General features: G+C 39.3%; 2 protein-coding genes across 5 annotated transcripts; both read right to left on the reverse strand.

Moving 5' to 3' along the window:
* Window positions 1-125: 125 nt before the first annotated feature.
* LOC122399427 (dynein axonemal heavy chain 7-like) lies at window positions 126-8,158 on the reverse strand (the record flags this gene model as incomplete). The annotated part of the gene is made up of 21 exons (XM_043400105.1): window positions 7,760-8,158; window positions 7,449-7,606; window positions 7,167-7,320; window positions 6,862-7,011; window positions 6,394-6,563; window positions 5,899-6,309; window positions 5,308-5,529; window positions 4,933-5,230; window positions 4,483-4,830; window positions 4,116-4,381; window positions 3,877-4,030; window positions 3,551-3,777; window positions 3,090-3,291; window positions 2,733-2,967; window positions 2,517-2,656; window positions 2,010-2,285; window positions 1,614-1,871; window positions 1,247-1,531; window positions 901-1,149; window positions 454-803; window positions 126-297 (listed from the first exon to the last, which is right to left on the reverse strand). Coding segments are annotated over exons 1-21 (5,124 nt in total), but the record flags the coding sequence as incomplete, so codon positions are not given.
* Window positions 8,159-9,165: 1,007 nt separating this feature from the next.
* On the reverse strand, window positions 9,166-16,089 carry LOC122399440. 4 transcript variants are annotated; one of them, XM_043400124.1, is made up of 6 exons: window positions 15,980-16,089; window positions 15,732-15,918; window positions 15,490-15,625; window positions 15,191-15,340; window positions 14,932-15,061; window positions 14,493-14,792 (listed from the first exon to the last, which is right to left on the reverse strand). In XM_043400124.1, exons 1-6 carry the CDS (start codon window positions 15,992-15,994, stop codon window positions 14,607-14,609), a joined length of 804 nt encoding a protein of 267 aa, XP_043256059.1. In that variant the 5' UTR covers window positions 15,995-16,089; the 3' UTR covers window positions 14,493-14,606. The 4 variants fall into 4 exon arrangements, 3 of the variants coding, with proteins under 3 accessions (XP_043256061.1, XP_043256060.1, XP_043256059.1); XM_043400126.1 differs by lacking the exons at window positions 14,493-14,792; window positions 14,932-15,061; window positions 15,191-15,340; window positions 15,490-15,625; window positions 15,732-15,918 and adding exons at window positions 9,166-10,454; window positions 11,161-11,265; window positions 11,374-11,392; window positions 11,481-13,685 and having other exon boundaries at window positions 15,980-16,053; XR_006259270.1 differs by lacking the exon at window positions 15,980-16,089 and having other exon boundaries at window positions 15,191-15,303; window positions 15,386-15,625; window positions 15,732-15,904.
* Window positions 16,090-16,164: the final 75 nt, after the last annotated feature.

Below are 16,164 nucleotides of genomic sequence, written 5' to 3' on the forward strand. Positions count from 1 at the left end.
CCCCTTAAACTCGAGTTACCGCAGCTAAAAAAAAATACGTGTCGATTATTTTTGGCTGCTTTATAAGTGTAGAAAGTTTCATGAAAATCGAAGCCGGACCGTTCGCGATGGTTCCTTGTTAGTACAAGGACCTGGATGTCGGTGTGTCGTAACCAATAGAGCAGAGGATCGCAAAATCGTCGAAAAAGCGATCGATAGAGATAGTTTTTCAGCCATTCGTCTATCGCGGTCGGTGTGTTGGCTATCCAAGATTTCAACAAAGGATCCCAGCCGAGTGCTCCGGGCTCCATGTATATATCATTCCTACACCGATAAACCATTGAAAATATTTTTAAACAGTCCTATAGACTTACGATGTTTCTCAAATATGCCGAATAAAGGTTTTCTTCCAGCAGAGATTCCCGCCACTAGGGGAATTTCACCTGTGACAAGGATTAATTTCGAGTGGAAATCGTACCGCAACGGGATACGGTGGCAGGCGAGGCTGCTTCCAAATCCATCGTTTCGAATATCAAATTGGTAAATGGCGCCAATTGGATAATTTCTCCGCTCATCAAACAGAGTTTCTTGTTATCGTCGAGTACCGTGTTCATGCTTTCTATCCATATCGCGTCAATGGGACCATCGAAGATCAACCATTTGCGATCGAGGCTGGTCGAAGTGGCGAACGCGCGGTAACTGATGGCTAAAACTCCATCGGACCATTCGTGCGAAATTTCATCGAATTCTCCGTATAGCTGGCCCATTGTCACGGCTTTCGGACTGATTACGAATTTTTCTACTTTACGCTCGTTCATCAGGTTCTGCAACAGGTTACAGAAAAATCCATGCAATTCTACCCATACACATACATACATACATACATACGTATGTACGTATGGTACGTGTCTCGTAATTTACCCTCTGTTCGCAAAGGTTCAGAACATTGGCTAGAACGTTACGGGCAGCGGTCTTTCCAGCGAACGGTAGCCCGACGATCATAAATCCGTGTCTGACAATCATCATTTCGTACATCTGTTGTATTTTCTCGAGAAAGAGAATGGTACACTGCAGGTTTGACGTTGAACAGACATCGTAAGCGCATGCGTTCAAATCGGTATAATCTGGTTCCGGAAGTTTCACTCCCGGAAAGAGATCCGACATAATACCCTGTATCGAAATAAACAATGGCTGACTCTTTATATGTATCGTGAGATTGAAACTTGTTATTCCTTCGATCGGCGATTAGCAAAATTATGGTACGTACGTTGAACAGAGGTATATCTTCGCTGAGAAATTTTGGTAAATTTACATCTTTGATGCTGCGCAATACCAAAATATCCTCGTTCTGTTCCGGATACTTGATCTTTAAATTTCCAGCCGCCACCAGAACAGATTTCACCGCTCTCATTCCGTAATCGTAATGATTTTGACTGGAGAGTTGTTCGGAACATAGCCTGTATGTTGTCACGATTTTCACCGAAAGCGACCGGGCATCGTAAAAGCCGTAAGAATACAATGTATTCTCGGCGATCAAAGCATAATCCGGAACCTGACATAATACAAAGTAACCACGTTCACATTATCATTCCCAAATACGATGCGAAAGGTTTTAACGACGATCGTCGACCAACCATCATAGCAACCGGTCGAAAAAGCGCCTTCAAGTTATCCGGAAGTTCGGTTCTGCCAGCGTATCCGGGATTCATCGTAATGAACACGGCGCATGTCGGGTCTAATTTGATCTCGATACCTTCGAATATAAGCGTTTCCTTCGCAGCATTGATGGCTCGTTGGATCGTTAAAATTTGTTGCGCTACCACCGACAATACTTCCAAATCGATACGATTGAATTCATCGAAGCAAGACCATGCACCCGTACTTGCCAATCCCTGAGAGTACAACCATACGAGCAAAATGTTTATTTACCGATGATAAATCTTCAAATGTTACGGCTTTTTTTAGAGAAACTAATGTACAGTGTACAGTATGTAGCGTGTGTTTGTGTCGTAACTACCTGATTCTCTTACCATGAAAAATTTTCCCAGGGCAATGTAATCGAGACCATCGGAGCAATTAAAAACGATACACTGTTTAGCGACAGCTTTAGCCAAATCCTTGGTCGTCTCGGTCTTGCCGGTGCCGGCGGGGCCCTCGGGAGCGCCGCCAAGATGCAGACTCAACGCGCTGAACAAAGTCCGATAACATCTGTCGGTCAACGGCGTTATCACTAGTCTCGATGTATTGCCCAGATACTCGTACGCATACTTGAACCAAGTATTTATTATTGTCGTCCACATGTCATCCTTCTGCTATTTAACAAACGAGAACAAAATCTAAGCAAAGAGCGCCGTGTACGGCTATCGCTTGGCTAATTACTAGAAAAGAATACGGCCTAATACGGACATTGTTGATCAAACTAATCCCCGGACTGCCCGGACTACGTTACGTGTTGCACGAACGTCCGAGCAAATCCACAATTTCGAGTACCCGCACATTCTAGTACTTATGTATGTATGCATGCTATGCTCTCGTACCTCTTTATTATTCTTCTCGTTTTCCATCCAATAGTATCTTAGCTGAGCCAACCATGTAAAATCCGTGACATCGTTAATTCTTTGTTCAAACAACTCTGTTACAACGTCACGACTATGAACGTTCATCGTAACTAGTGCCTCTGAAATGATTATTAAAAATAACTTTTTCTATATTCCGAGAAAATAAAAGAAATGTACGGTAGCGTTTCTTCGAACCTAAAGTTGTACGATTTTGCGTCGATAACGTTCCACGAACTAATTTTACTATTTCGTGCAGTTCGTTTGTACAGATGCCGATATAGCTTTCCAAATTGGTCAAAGATTTCGACAATGCATCCGTTACGTCGGCCGTCCAATAAAGTTTACTGACGCATAGAATCGTTTGACCAGGCCAGATCAGGGCCCATTTCGATCTAATTTGCTCCAAATACGCATCCTTGGCTTTAATTACCTGTTTCGAGCGCACAAGTGGATAAGTACAAATCGACACTTTTACTTGGCCAAAAATCAATTCGTATTTAACAAATCGTTGTCTAAATACGAATGCAAGGGCAAGAAAAAGTAATTGTTTACCTGCGCTCTAACGCTCTTTTTCATAGAAGATTCAAGTTCGAGCAACCACTTTTCTACCTGTCCCCGAGCAGCCACCGTATTAACGATATCCTCAAGCGTAATCTCTTCGTCCTCGGACGATTTCATCGACGTTATCTCCATATCGTCTGTGAAACTCAATCGCGCGATACCTTCGAAGCATTTTTTCAAATGCGGCTGTACCCTGATGAGCAATTGTTGATTAGAAACTAGCTAATAAATTAATAAAATATATGCTATATAGTTGCATTTTTATACTTCTAATAAACACACCATTGATCGAATTATATTAAGAAAAATAATGCATACCGGCGCCGGCGAATCTATAGAATTAAACGAGCATATAAAACAACATTCGCTGCTGAAAGTAATAAGTACATAATACATATGTATAGAATCACTGGTAAAAGAAGCTAAATTCTGTGATTTCTGGGATCGTTTACCTGGTAGGATCCTTCGTTTCCGACAATATTTCCAAAAGTTCGTCGTTTGAGAGGAAGAAAAATCGCGGGAAAAAGAGTCTCTTCTTCTCCAAGTAAGCAGCAAGTCCTTTTTGTATTAAATCGAGCAAATTTGTACATTTTTTGAAACGATCGAGCATTTTGTCAATTTCAACCACGCTCATAACCCGGGGATCCGCCGAGACAAGCTGCATAATTTCTCTCCAGATCTACGTATGTATGTATATCGAAAACCATATGCAATGTAGAGAAAAAACCGGAGAATGGAAACGGACGCGTACATTGTACATACATACATATGTACTTACTTTGTCGACGGCGCTGAATCGTCGCCCTTCTTCCGGCATTTGCTGCTGTATATCAGCCGAAGAAAATATCGGTTCTAGGTACATCCACGTTGCTTGTACCTGTAGCCAATAGTCCATGATATCCAACAGCAACAGCAACTTGGACTCCCATTCTCTAAGCATAGTAACGGAGAATCATTCGTAGATGAACGTAACGAAGAACCAATAAAAACCAACGACGATCGTGAAGCGATACTTGCAACGTTTCCTTCTCGAATGGTCGAATGTAGAGAGAATTTTTCATAGTCTGGGCTTTTGTCAAATGATCGTCCAAAAGTAATTGTATGTCGTCGACGCTGGCAATCACGTATGTACCGGTGTCGCGATAAGGATTCACGACGAACGCAATGTCCGCCCAATCGAGGTGCATTTGAAGGAGGGCCTTCTCCAAGCTGCCCTCCTTGGACGCCGCGTCGGATATCCCTTCGAATTTTGAAACGTAATCGAGCAAACCGTAATCGAGGATCTGCGAGGATTTACAACAGAGTAGTCTCCTCGTGAATGGAGGAGAATTAGAGAAACGGATATACACATACATGTATGTGGATACCTAACGCGTGCAAGTACCTTGGCGAGCGTCATCGACTCGTCTATCTTGATGGGAAAACCAACGATCTCGGAAACTTGTTCCCAATGACGGTTCTTCATGGACGGATTTCCAAGAGTCGTAATCACAGGCATGTGTTCTCGAAACTCTTCGATCTTTGTTCGGACCGTTTCGGCAAGTTTTCTCGCGACTGGTTCTTCTATAGACCTTTCCAGTCTATAGATGGTACGATAAGCGGTTCCTGTGATCGTGTCGATATCTTCTGGATCATGGGAACCCACCATGGAACTCATCCACGTATCGTGATTAGTGAGAAAATCGCACGCACCGTCGTATAATCTTTTGTACGATGACAACTTGTCCGCTGTCTAATAACAATCCAATTAATCGGACTCGTTCGTGCATACGTGTTTCGAAAGAAACGTAATTGTATGTAGGTGGTGGTGGTGGTACCTAGGTAACATACTTACCACCTTTCGTAACGGATACTGCGACACTTGCCAACCGAATAGCTCTTCTTCCTCGTTAAATCTATCGATGGTGTCCATTGCGGCGATCAGTTTCTCTTCCAGACGATCGGCTTTCTTTTTATATCGATATATCTCGTCGAGGTTACCCCAATACTGCAATTCGCCGCAACGTTTTGCATACGTTTCGAGCTCTCGTTCAAATTGTTGGATCCTTTTTTTTAGGCTTTTCTGATATTCTCCGCTTTTACTTGCAATAATTTCTTTGTGTTGTTGGAAAACTTCCGAAAGCTTGTGATACCTTGCGTGTTATGATCCGTAAGAATGAGCATTCGAACGTTGGAGTCGGGTTAAGATACTCGCACGCACGTTACTTACCATTGAAAAGCAAAGTTATTGGTTTTCAATTCGACAGGCGTCAAGACGGAATAATCCGATAGAAAAATGATATATTTAATTATTTCTCTTAAACGATCTTCCAACTGAAAAGCAGTCTCGGTTTCCGTGGTGCGTATAAATTCTCCAAGTTCCATCAGTTCCATCGTATTCATTGGAACGCTTAGAGCCCGGTCCACGATATTTTGATTAGCATCCCCTATACTAAATTACGCACATTTACTAAATTCCGCGCACCATTTTAAAACAATATTACTTATTGTCGCGGGCCCCTTAGAAACGATGCCGTGTCCAACCGATTCGGCCCGGGTGCAAAATCGATCGATTGCACGTGTCGCGGTATACATACATACACGTACTTACATATGTATGTATGTCCCCGAAGGATTAAACCTAATTAATCCCGACCGACTTAACAGGACGTAGGGATACCACCAGTACATACATACTTTGTATTATTCCGGGTGTCGAACTTATTCGTCACGAGGATTTACTACATACGACCCTCGTTGACGAGTGAAAAAAGTAATAGAATTTCAGCCAAAAGGCTGACGGATAAAACGATTTACTTACGCTCGCGATTTTCGTTGACAATCGCTGATCATTCTAGCTACTAATTCTTCCTTGAGCCGGCGAGCCACCAAGGCAATATGTTCGATGAACCCTCCTCTATGGACGATAAAAAATTCACCGAAATAAGTTTGATTAAATTCAATCGGTATACGTCGAGACAGCTGATCATAGTGTTGGATTAAAACTCGAAAACTTTCGAAATTTACATCCGTCTCGGATTTCAGAAACTCCTCGACCTTCTTGGTTTCCGTATCGTCCATAAAACTCGCGTATTTTTCAAATTCTCCAACTTGTATTTCGAGTTCAATTTTTTTTCTGTCTATTAGTTGCGCGATTTTCTTTCCTCGTTGCTCCGTATACTGTACCGAAACATTTGGCTGTGGTAATGAATAGAATTGACTAGTATGAATTCTGGGATAATTGCGAAGGACAGAATAGTTTGGAAAATGAATTCAAGTAAGTACCGTGAGCAACGTTGGACCGAAATCGATCGACTTGGCGTTCCTCCATTCCAATAGCGTTTCGATCCGCGGCAATGTACCAACTGCCTCCCGCGGTGAATTCAGTAGCATCGACAGCACTTGCACAAAACTTTTCACCGTCGGCTCGAACACCATAACAGAATTCCTTATCGCCAATTTTATATCGAAGCCGCAACGTGTATACTACGAACGGTACACGCGAGTCCTTAGATCGCAAACTTATTTCCGATCGACACCGATCGAGCCTTTTCGCTGTAAACCGTATCCTTTCGGGCAAATGTAACCACCCCCGAGTAAGCCAGTTGGAACGTCGCGACGGTTTCCTTCGAGGATACGGTTCGCGTTCCAAAGTCTCGACTAGCATCGACTCTCCGAATCATTTCCTTTTTTCTCTCTTGCTTCGAAATTCAATGATACTTTATCGCGATAAATTGATGAAAATGTTAATGAAAAATTTAAGAAAAATTGAATCATCACTTACGTTCGTGTTGGACAGATAGTCGATGTATTCCTCCATCGACTGCAAACAAATTGTTCGCAATTGCTCTTCCATAATAAAACCGATACAATTGAGAAATCTTTTGAATGTCGGAGCATCGGTAATCGAAGGCAACTCGTTTTTATCATAAGCCTAAACACGTGTACGTAATAAATTACAACAAACAGGAATAAGTTTGCTCGGAGTATACATATAGTGTGTGCACCGCGTTATTCCTCTAGGTGTAAAAATTCCTAGGCCAGCCCTGATTAATAATAATACAAAAATAATAATGATCCCATTCGTACCGCAAGTAAGATATTTCCAAGTTTTGGCAGCCAGTGTTTCGCCAGATTCTCCCTTGTTCGATAACACATCTTTAAGATGGCTTTCCCAAAACTGTCGAGATCGTACGACGTACCGTGTGCCATTAATTGCTTTCCGTTTATCAGCTTTCGGTCGCTGTTCCATCACCCATGCACATACGTATACAATGTTTTTAATACTTTGTTAGTCTCGTTGCAGAAGCTACACATTTTTTTACATTTTCAACACTACGTTGGTAATATTAGCGTATTTCTTGAACCAACCTGAATTCTCGATACCAATAATCTACGATTCGTTGGATAGCAGGACGATAAAGGATAATCGTTCTCTCCAGTTTCACTTTATTCCATCGATAACTGGCCGTATGTTCGGCCGAAAGTCGGATAGTTTTAACTTTCTCGCTTCTCTTCGACACACTGACCTGAAATTGGTAAGCATTTCAGCACAGTAATTTATTTATATTACATATTAAGTACCTACGTACATTCATGCGTCCGAGCAACACCGCGATCATGAAAAATCAACAAATTGTCATAGATTGTACGATAAACTGTTTAAACGATACACGTATTACCTGATCGAACGAACATTGCGACAAATCACCGATAACGAACTCTACGATTGATTTTTTCACGTTCAACGCATACTCTTGTTTCGCTTCGTTCACCAAACGAGTCACAGTTTCCTTAAACTTGTTTCGCCACTTGATCGGAACCATCCGTAAGATATTTCCCAAAAGATCGAGGTCCATTGACCCCACGTAAACATCATCGATACCGTGTGTTAAATAATAATAATACCGCAAGATATCTTTGTCTTTGTCGGTGATAAAATCTTTCGTTTTTCCCGTTTCGCACAACGGTTCCTTTTTTATGATTTTTACAAGTTGCGCACGAAAATTTTCCCTTTCCTGACAAAGCGATAGATATTTATTCCTTTTTAAAACTGCCGGCTGTTCCTTCTTCCGTTCCATAGTGTATCATTAGTTTTAAATTCAATTAAACGTTCAACGTTTTCTCGTTAGTACACAACGCACTTTCACTATGAATCGTACGTTTCAAACGATTGAAAATATTGCAAGTATCGATAATCGAGTCGTGATATTTTTCTTAAAAATTTCATCGCTGTAATTTGCGCGTAACCTGTGTAACCGAAGCCGCGTTAAACATTAATGGCTAACCATTTTCGGTTCAGTTTTATATACATACATACGTGTATGTATTTTGCACAACGATAACCATTACAGACTACGTAGATACAAAGCAGAGAAAACGAATTGTTTGTATACGAACGAACGCGATTCTTGTCTCTGGTTTGTCCGCCTTTGATATTTTCTGCCGAGTAACGAACCGTCTTTGGTGAAATTTCAATCTAACGTGTGATCAGGTAGCTTCTACCGACTACATACATATGTCGAAACGCAACGAGATGTTCACGTTTGCTAAACCAGAAAATAAAGTAACTTTCCATGGTAACCAAACCATACATATGCATATATGTATGTATGTATGTATGTATGTATGTATGTATGTATATACAGAGGTCTAGTTTCGTTTATTCGATTCAAAGACTTGATCGAAATTTAGCTCATCCGCTTCCACGATAAAAATCTCTGTAAGTCTCTGTAAAAATTTGCATTTATATTTTTGTTGGAAAAATGTTGATAATTATTTAATTAACTACGTTTCGAATAGGATCCTCTTTTCAATGTCGAAACATAAAATAAACAACAATGCATGCAACACGATAAACGGAATGATTCGAATCGATGGGTTAAGACGAGACACGTGAATCGAAAAGTCCTTTACCATTTTCTGATCCGAGGATTTCTTTCCTACATAGTAACCGTAACCGTAGTAAGTCATGTACTTACGATCAACCGACCGGTGCTAACAGCGACTAAATCGCTAAATGATCGGAAAAGGACTTTTCGATTTTAATTTACATAGAAAATTTTAATATCTTCCTTTGACCCGTCGCTTTTGAACGCTCTGTATCGCGATTCCTTTTGTGTTTACAGTTTCACACACTTATCTCGTTCCACGTTTTTCCTTATAAACGAAAACTAGAAACGCAACAAAAATCTAGATATACATACTTTGCGAACATTCGTATTTGCATTTCTACATTTATTAACGGATACATAAAATTAGTAGTATGCTTGTTCATACAACAAACAGACGTATACACGAGTATACACAAAGAAATATACATGGATATATTATTTCGCGTTGCAACGATTCGTTTGATCGATAAATTATTCCTTGTAGCAGGTTCAGAATAGGACAGTTTTTCAGAAACCAACATCGACTATGCGATTTAGTTTATCGGTGCTTAAAACTGCGGACAAAAAATAGAGTACATATGTATATGTAAATGTAAACTCGCACGCATGCGTAACATATTCGTTTGATTGTCAATCGACCGATTTCTCTACCTGTTGATCCCACATCAAGTGATTGTTGTACGATAAATTTAAATATAAATTCCCATTATTTTTGCCATAATTGTTTCTATCTTCCTCATTCTGGCATACACACACACACACACACACACGCACGCACGCACGCACGCACGCACGCACGCACGCACGCACGCACGCACGCACGCACGCACGCACGCACGCACGCAATCACGCAAATACGAAATTATTAGATAAATAAGTTTGTAGTGTTTTGTTCCACCGAATGGACAATAAAATTGATTCTTTTGATATACATATGTGATATAAAAATGAAACTAAACTGTCATTAGATCCAATCCATCGACTGTTTTGCTACGGTCCGCTGTTTCAAATATGTATATGTATATGTATAAATACATAGTAGCGGAGGAAAGATCCGAAAGAAATGTTCATTTCCCGATCACCTACTAGAAAAAGTAATTCGAACATGGCGATATAATTGGTGTTGGGAGATACATTTTACTGGTATAGCATAAACAACGAGTGGCGCGAGGAAACGGCAGATAACTTTCGTTCTATTAAACTAAAATCTAGTAAAGATTCGCAAAAGTAGAGAATGGAAGCGAACGACAAGAAGCTAAACGAACGGACTGTAGCATCGAATGAAAATATTTACGAGAAATCGTAAGAATCGTAAGACCACGATGTTACGACGAAGCAGTAAATTAGAAGTAAATTAAATCGTGCCAACGACGCGTTTATCAATCGAATCAATGGTTGTTCTGCAATGTACGGTAATTCTGGAAGGCAGCGACCGATTAGGGTCTCGTGAAGCGATACCGGTATGGTGTCCAGGCGAATAATTCTACGAAAAAGAATAGATACATTGATAGTATACATTTTTCCAAACCATTACTATCTACAGGTTTCAACGTGCAGAATGTTACTGCGTGTTTCGATACTCTGCCATTGCTGGCATCCGTAATAATGTACTTGGTACATACTTGTGAGTCTTTAATGAGAAATACCTCGTTTATGCATGCTAGGTGAGTTGATCCAGCTTCTAACAGCTGCTACAGAATACTAAGATAACGAGTAATAATTCAAACGATGCATGCGTAAATCGTTTTAGCAACGAGAATGAACGAGGACGTGATAGTTGTTCATCGAGTCGAATATTAAATCCCATTGTTCGCGTTCGAACCGACTGAAACGAAAGATCCGTCAAACATCCGATAGACGATAAACAATATTCGATCCGTCCTCGAACATCAAAATATTGTGTACGTGATACAATAATGCCCGACTGTATGCAAACGTTTACGCAGAATATATGGAAAATAATTATACCCGCTTGTATGAGGAAAAGTTCGGTCCCGATTTCTGGCATCTATTCAGGCATTACTGGCTGTATACGCAAGGTTTCATAGTCTGTTTACTGGGTATGTTGGGTGGGAATGATTATATCGACGAGAGCAATGCAAAGCTACGGTATCCGAAGGAAAGAACGCGGAACGCGGAAAGATCGCGCGCAATTACAATATGTACTTGGTAAACGCTCTACGATTTACCATTGTTGGTGAAACATGGACAAAGCGCGTTCAGTATTCGATTGCAGAACCCACGTGCTCGATGATTCCAACCAGCGATGCTATCCTCACCTTTCAATCTAGTTCCTATGCAAACATACGTTTCGTTGGTTCCATCAATGACGACAAGTTTCTCTATTTACATATCTCATTTCACGCGCAATCTCGTACAACTGTTTTCAATGTTATTCTTACCTTCGCTGGCATCGCCTCTCTGAAAAAGTGAAACGAAACGATCCAACAATAATTACAATTGCTAAGAATAATTGTAATTGGCAGGAATATTTGAAATGCGAACAAACCTCCGAATACATTTTACATCTCGAGGCCTCGGTGGTCGCTGTTTCTATAACTTCGATCACAAATTTGCTGGTTTCTCGCATCAGTTCTTCGTCGTCTTTAAAAGCCTCCTTCCTTTCGTCTAATGTTCCAGTAGCTAAAATTTGTTCCCGTTCCTCCATGCTCCACTTACACGATGCGACGATGATACTGTTTGTTCTCTCGGTCATCGTTAGTACGATAACGCTACGAATTCTATAATTCTCACGATCGCACGAACCTTCGTCGCATAGAAATAAAATGCGTTTACATCTCGACAAAACAAAGCGTAACCATCCCTTCTTAAAACAGTTTCGTTAAAAAGAAAGCCACAACCGAGCGAGAACGAACGTTGTCGTTAAAACGTTGCTCGGCTCCACCACACCACACGGAACCGCAACGACCTCCTTCTTATATTCCCTTAATTTTTTATTCTCTTCCTTCCCCCTATTCTCTATAGTTTAATTTCGTTTCATCTCTTTTATCTTTGTCCTCTTCTTTCTCTCTCTCTCTCTCTCTCTCTCTCTCTCTCTCCTTCCTCGTCCTTTTTCTTCTTCTTCTTCTTCTTTTTCTTCGTTTCACCTGTTCTCTGTTGCAAGAGATACTTAAAACGCTTCAAATTACAAAGGCTGATCTCGCATAGTCACCTCTGATAACGATCAAATTCTATTAAAACATCACCGTTGACAACGATTGCTACGTTACGAAACACCATTAGTATTTTTTCTACATGGACTTTACTAATAAGAAATAGTATTCGAAAAAATCTAACTTTGTTTACTTATTTGGGATTATAATTTCAGAGAAATCGCACGGTAATTACCGTGTAATTATCATGCGATTGCTTTAAACTCATAATCGTAAATAAATAATGAAATAACATCATGTCCGAGTACATGAAAATGTACATATATGTATGACCTATGTACGTAGTATGCACGCGTCGTATTTCATCTGATCGTTTATTCAAACTTCTCCAACTGTCGCGTCGCCTGTACAATAGTTACGCTTATTATTCCAATTTACGCTATCGTCAAAATGACAACATTCATTTATTTTCTCGAAACGTTCGAAACAGTCAAACATATCCTCCTTGAATCTCGATCGTTTAATTTCTCACGCACGTAAATTACAAGCCCGCTGTGATCTTTATTTCGAATTTCAAAGGGATCGGTGAAAATCCCGTTGTTCGCTAAAGAATGCAACATTATTGTAAGAGCACGCCTAACAATCGCAAACGTAGAAGACGCAGTAAAAAAAACTAGTAAATTTTGCATCAATTAATTGTACGTATTCGATAAAGATGCAGACAGAGAAACAGAACCCTTTCACTTACATTCGTAGAGAAAATCAACGACAGAGGGGCGGTTGACCTTTTAAGCGTAGATATCGAGCTACAGGTGGTGCGCATTCGTTTTACGAGCGAGCCTGGATCAAAACTATCTCGAGTCAACACATCCAGACAGCTGTTAGTATGTACTTGTTATCGAACGTTGCGTTTACTTCGCCTACAATTCTTCTCTGCCACATTTATTACGACTAAACGTTTGAGCGTTTTAAATGAAATTTAATGGCTCTTATAGACAAGAAAAGTATCGCTTCTCGTTTCTCGTAACAAACTTCGATTAATCTACGCGAGCTGTTTTACTAACATTTTTATCCGTGCTTAATTACCACTTATCTCACTTCTTTCGATCAACTGAAATATTAATATCTACGTAAACTAAAGATCGATGTTAGAGAGATGGTTTCGATGGTTTTCCAGAAAAATAATCATACGTAAATAGGAATAATATATGTATATGTGATTCGCGGTACATCCGGTCACTGATTCACCTCGTAACGATCGAACGGTTTGTCAGCCTCGCCTGCTGGCTTAGTTTCCCACACTGATCATCACCCCGGGAAAACGTTTCGGAGCATGCGTTACGTCAACCTTCGCGCCCCATTATTTACCTACCTGCTCTTCGCTCGCACGCGCGGTTCGGTTCACCGTCCCCTCTTTTCATTCTGCTATTCTATCTCCTCATCGACGCGATCTCTTTTATTATGTTTTTAACTCTCGCTTTCCATCCTCTTTCCCCTACAACTCTTTCCTTATTTCAATTTCTCTTACTGTCTTTCGTCCAGTTTCTCCATCCATACGTTTCCACGGTCTTTAAAACTACCATTCTCGCTTTACGGTTGCGCTTAAAACAGAGAAGCGAAATAGAAACGATCAAACTTCACTTGACAAATTGAAATAGAAACTTTTCTTTAATCGTAACGGCAATCTCGCCGATCGGCAGGGAAACACGGAGGGTTATGGTGTAGAGCGTTGCCAAGAAACAGGAGGGGGTGGGAAACAGAGATATTTCTAAACATAGCAAAAGATCAATATAGTTGAATACGTAATCATTTCCCTTCAAAAAACGTTCTGCAACAATCCAAATATGTTACTGTTGCTGCTGCTTTCTCGAATCCATACAAAAATAATCATCAATTTTATCTACCAATTTTATAAACGTGTCGTCTGTAAACAAAATTTATAGTTAATCGTCATCGTAGTCATCTTCGTAATAACGTCAAAATCAAACCGCGAAGGAAAAATAAAGAAACGATATGCAGAATGGTTATGCAGCTTAATTTCCAAAAATTCTTTTCATACGATGCTTTAACCTTTTGGTCACGATACGCCACTGTAGTGCCTTTTCCATAACTGACTCGATTCTTTTTAAACGTAAATAAATTCTATTTTTATCTCTTGTTCTATTCGTTTCAAGTAAACTGTTTCTATCGATGAATAAAAATGGCACACATTTTTTTCATATAATATTATAGTAACTTTAAACACGACGAATCACCAGGTACTTATGAACCTGTTCCTGTACAACGATAGAGTTACACGTATAATTTATACCAAATAGGATAAATATGATGATACAAAGTATGTAATTACATACACATACTATCTTCCAAACAGACAAACTCTTTGACTCGTTATTCTTCGACTTGAATGTTATTTTACGCATGCATATCATGCATGTTTTCCTATAGAAAATTTTTAAAATCTCCAAAAACTAATTGAAAACTTTGATGCTGAAACAGATACAAGGATCTACGTAGATACGTTACTTTTTGCCTTTTATTTTTTTCCCGGATACACGTAAACAGTATAGTCTCCAATTCTGCTGAATTATTTTTGCTGCACGATTTCGATGAAAACTTTCTAATTTTGCTAAAAATACCTTTGTTACGTTTAGATCGTGTTCTTCTTTCAACCGATTATACAAACTACGTTGACCGTTAAGTTCATTCTGAAAGACAATATATAAAAACGAAATATATTTCGTGTAGTTTAAAAAGTCTATTTTAGTATTTCTACTACGAGAATAGTAACAAAAAGGGAAGCAATAGTAAATGGAAGACAATAATAATAATAATGATAAGACAAACCTGAATAACAACATATTTGCTCTCTATAGAATCTTTGTCGACTAATAGATCTTTTTTGCAAATATTAAGCTGTCCGATATTATTGTCATACTTTGCGAGTAGATCCAAGTATCGTTTCTTTGTTTTAAAGCTACGCGATTAACAATGACGTTAGCATTAGCGTTTGCAATATCTAAAGATATAATTACAGTACGGATTTCCTAGCACAAAATTCAATTAAAATTATCTACAAGCAAAGAAAACACAAATCTTTACGTACTATGCATCGTACAGATCATTTTTCCACGAACGGCGTACTCTACCCAAAGACTTTGAATGAAACTTAAACGATTCTATTTCCTTTTCTATATGTTTCTTCCGCATTTTCCATTCCTGATTCGTAGCTAACAACTTTGATGAAAATTCCCTCCTAAAATGTTTCTCTTTTCATAATCGGTAGAATTATGTAACTTACATTCTCTATTAAATTGTTAAAAGATAAGCAACGTGCGACAATATAACCCGATTCTGTTTTGTTTTAAACTCGTTAGCCAGCAAAGAAGAAGAAGAATTATATACATTTGTGCTGCGATCGCATACTCCGTATTTTCTTTAATATTTGATTTTAGAAACTTTGCTTCCTTCCAATCGATCGCAGCCTTTTGCTGTAAACGGATAAAATGTAATCTCTGCTTGCAAAGAAGAAACGTCCATTCTGTTGAGAAACATTTCAGTGATCATTTTATGATGGAAAAATTAGTTGATCCGTTGTATAAGACCTAATCAATTTCTAATGTTATTTCATTAGATAAGTAACGCACGTTTCACATCGATCGTAGCTTTTACGATATTCATCAGAAAATCATGTAACTTTCTGTTCCAAGATAGTTCCCTTTTCAAAAACAGTTTCTCTTCATTTTTGATTAAATAATAAAGTAACTCGATCAAAGTTTTCGTTTGCATGGTAAAATCATTTTCGGGTGTATTACCAACTCTGACATTTAAATGCTGAAATAACGTATAAAAGAATTCTACACACTTAATACTGTATTCAAGATTTGATAATTACCGAAGGTTTTAACATGTTCGTAAGTGGTGATTAATAATCTTTAAAATAGTACTACATCGATGACAGTTACAGTTAGCAGGTAAAAAAAATAACGGAAATTTGAAGTCGGGTTTTCAATAAACGATTGCTGGTTAGTTTTGTCGGTTGGTTACGCTTACGCCACTATCTTGGCGAGAGCCGCTGCG

This window comes from Colletes gigas, unplaced genomic scaffold, assembly GCF_013123115.1.
Source record: "Colletes gigas isolate AHSC1104 unplaced genomic scaffold, ASM1312311v1 Colletes_gigas_Sc00013, whole genome shotgun sequence".
NCBI classification, from domain to species: domain Eukaryota; kingdom Metazoa; phylum Arthropoda; class Insecta; order Hymenoptera; family Colletidae; genus Colletes; species Colletes gigas.

What these genes read in the sequence shown, in the direction of transcription:
- LOC122399440 (XM_043400124.1), bottom strand. An exon ending in AATGATCTGTACGATGCATA is followed by an intron (nt 15,062 to 15,190) that starts GTACGTAAAGAT and finishes TTAATCGCGTAG; the next exon opens with CTTTAAAACAAAGAAACGAT. An exon ending in GCAAATATGTTGTTATTCAG is followed by an intron (nt 14,793 to 14,931) that starts GTTTGTCTTATC and finishes ATTGTCTTTCAG; the next exon opens with AATGAACTTAACGGTCAACG.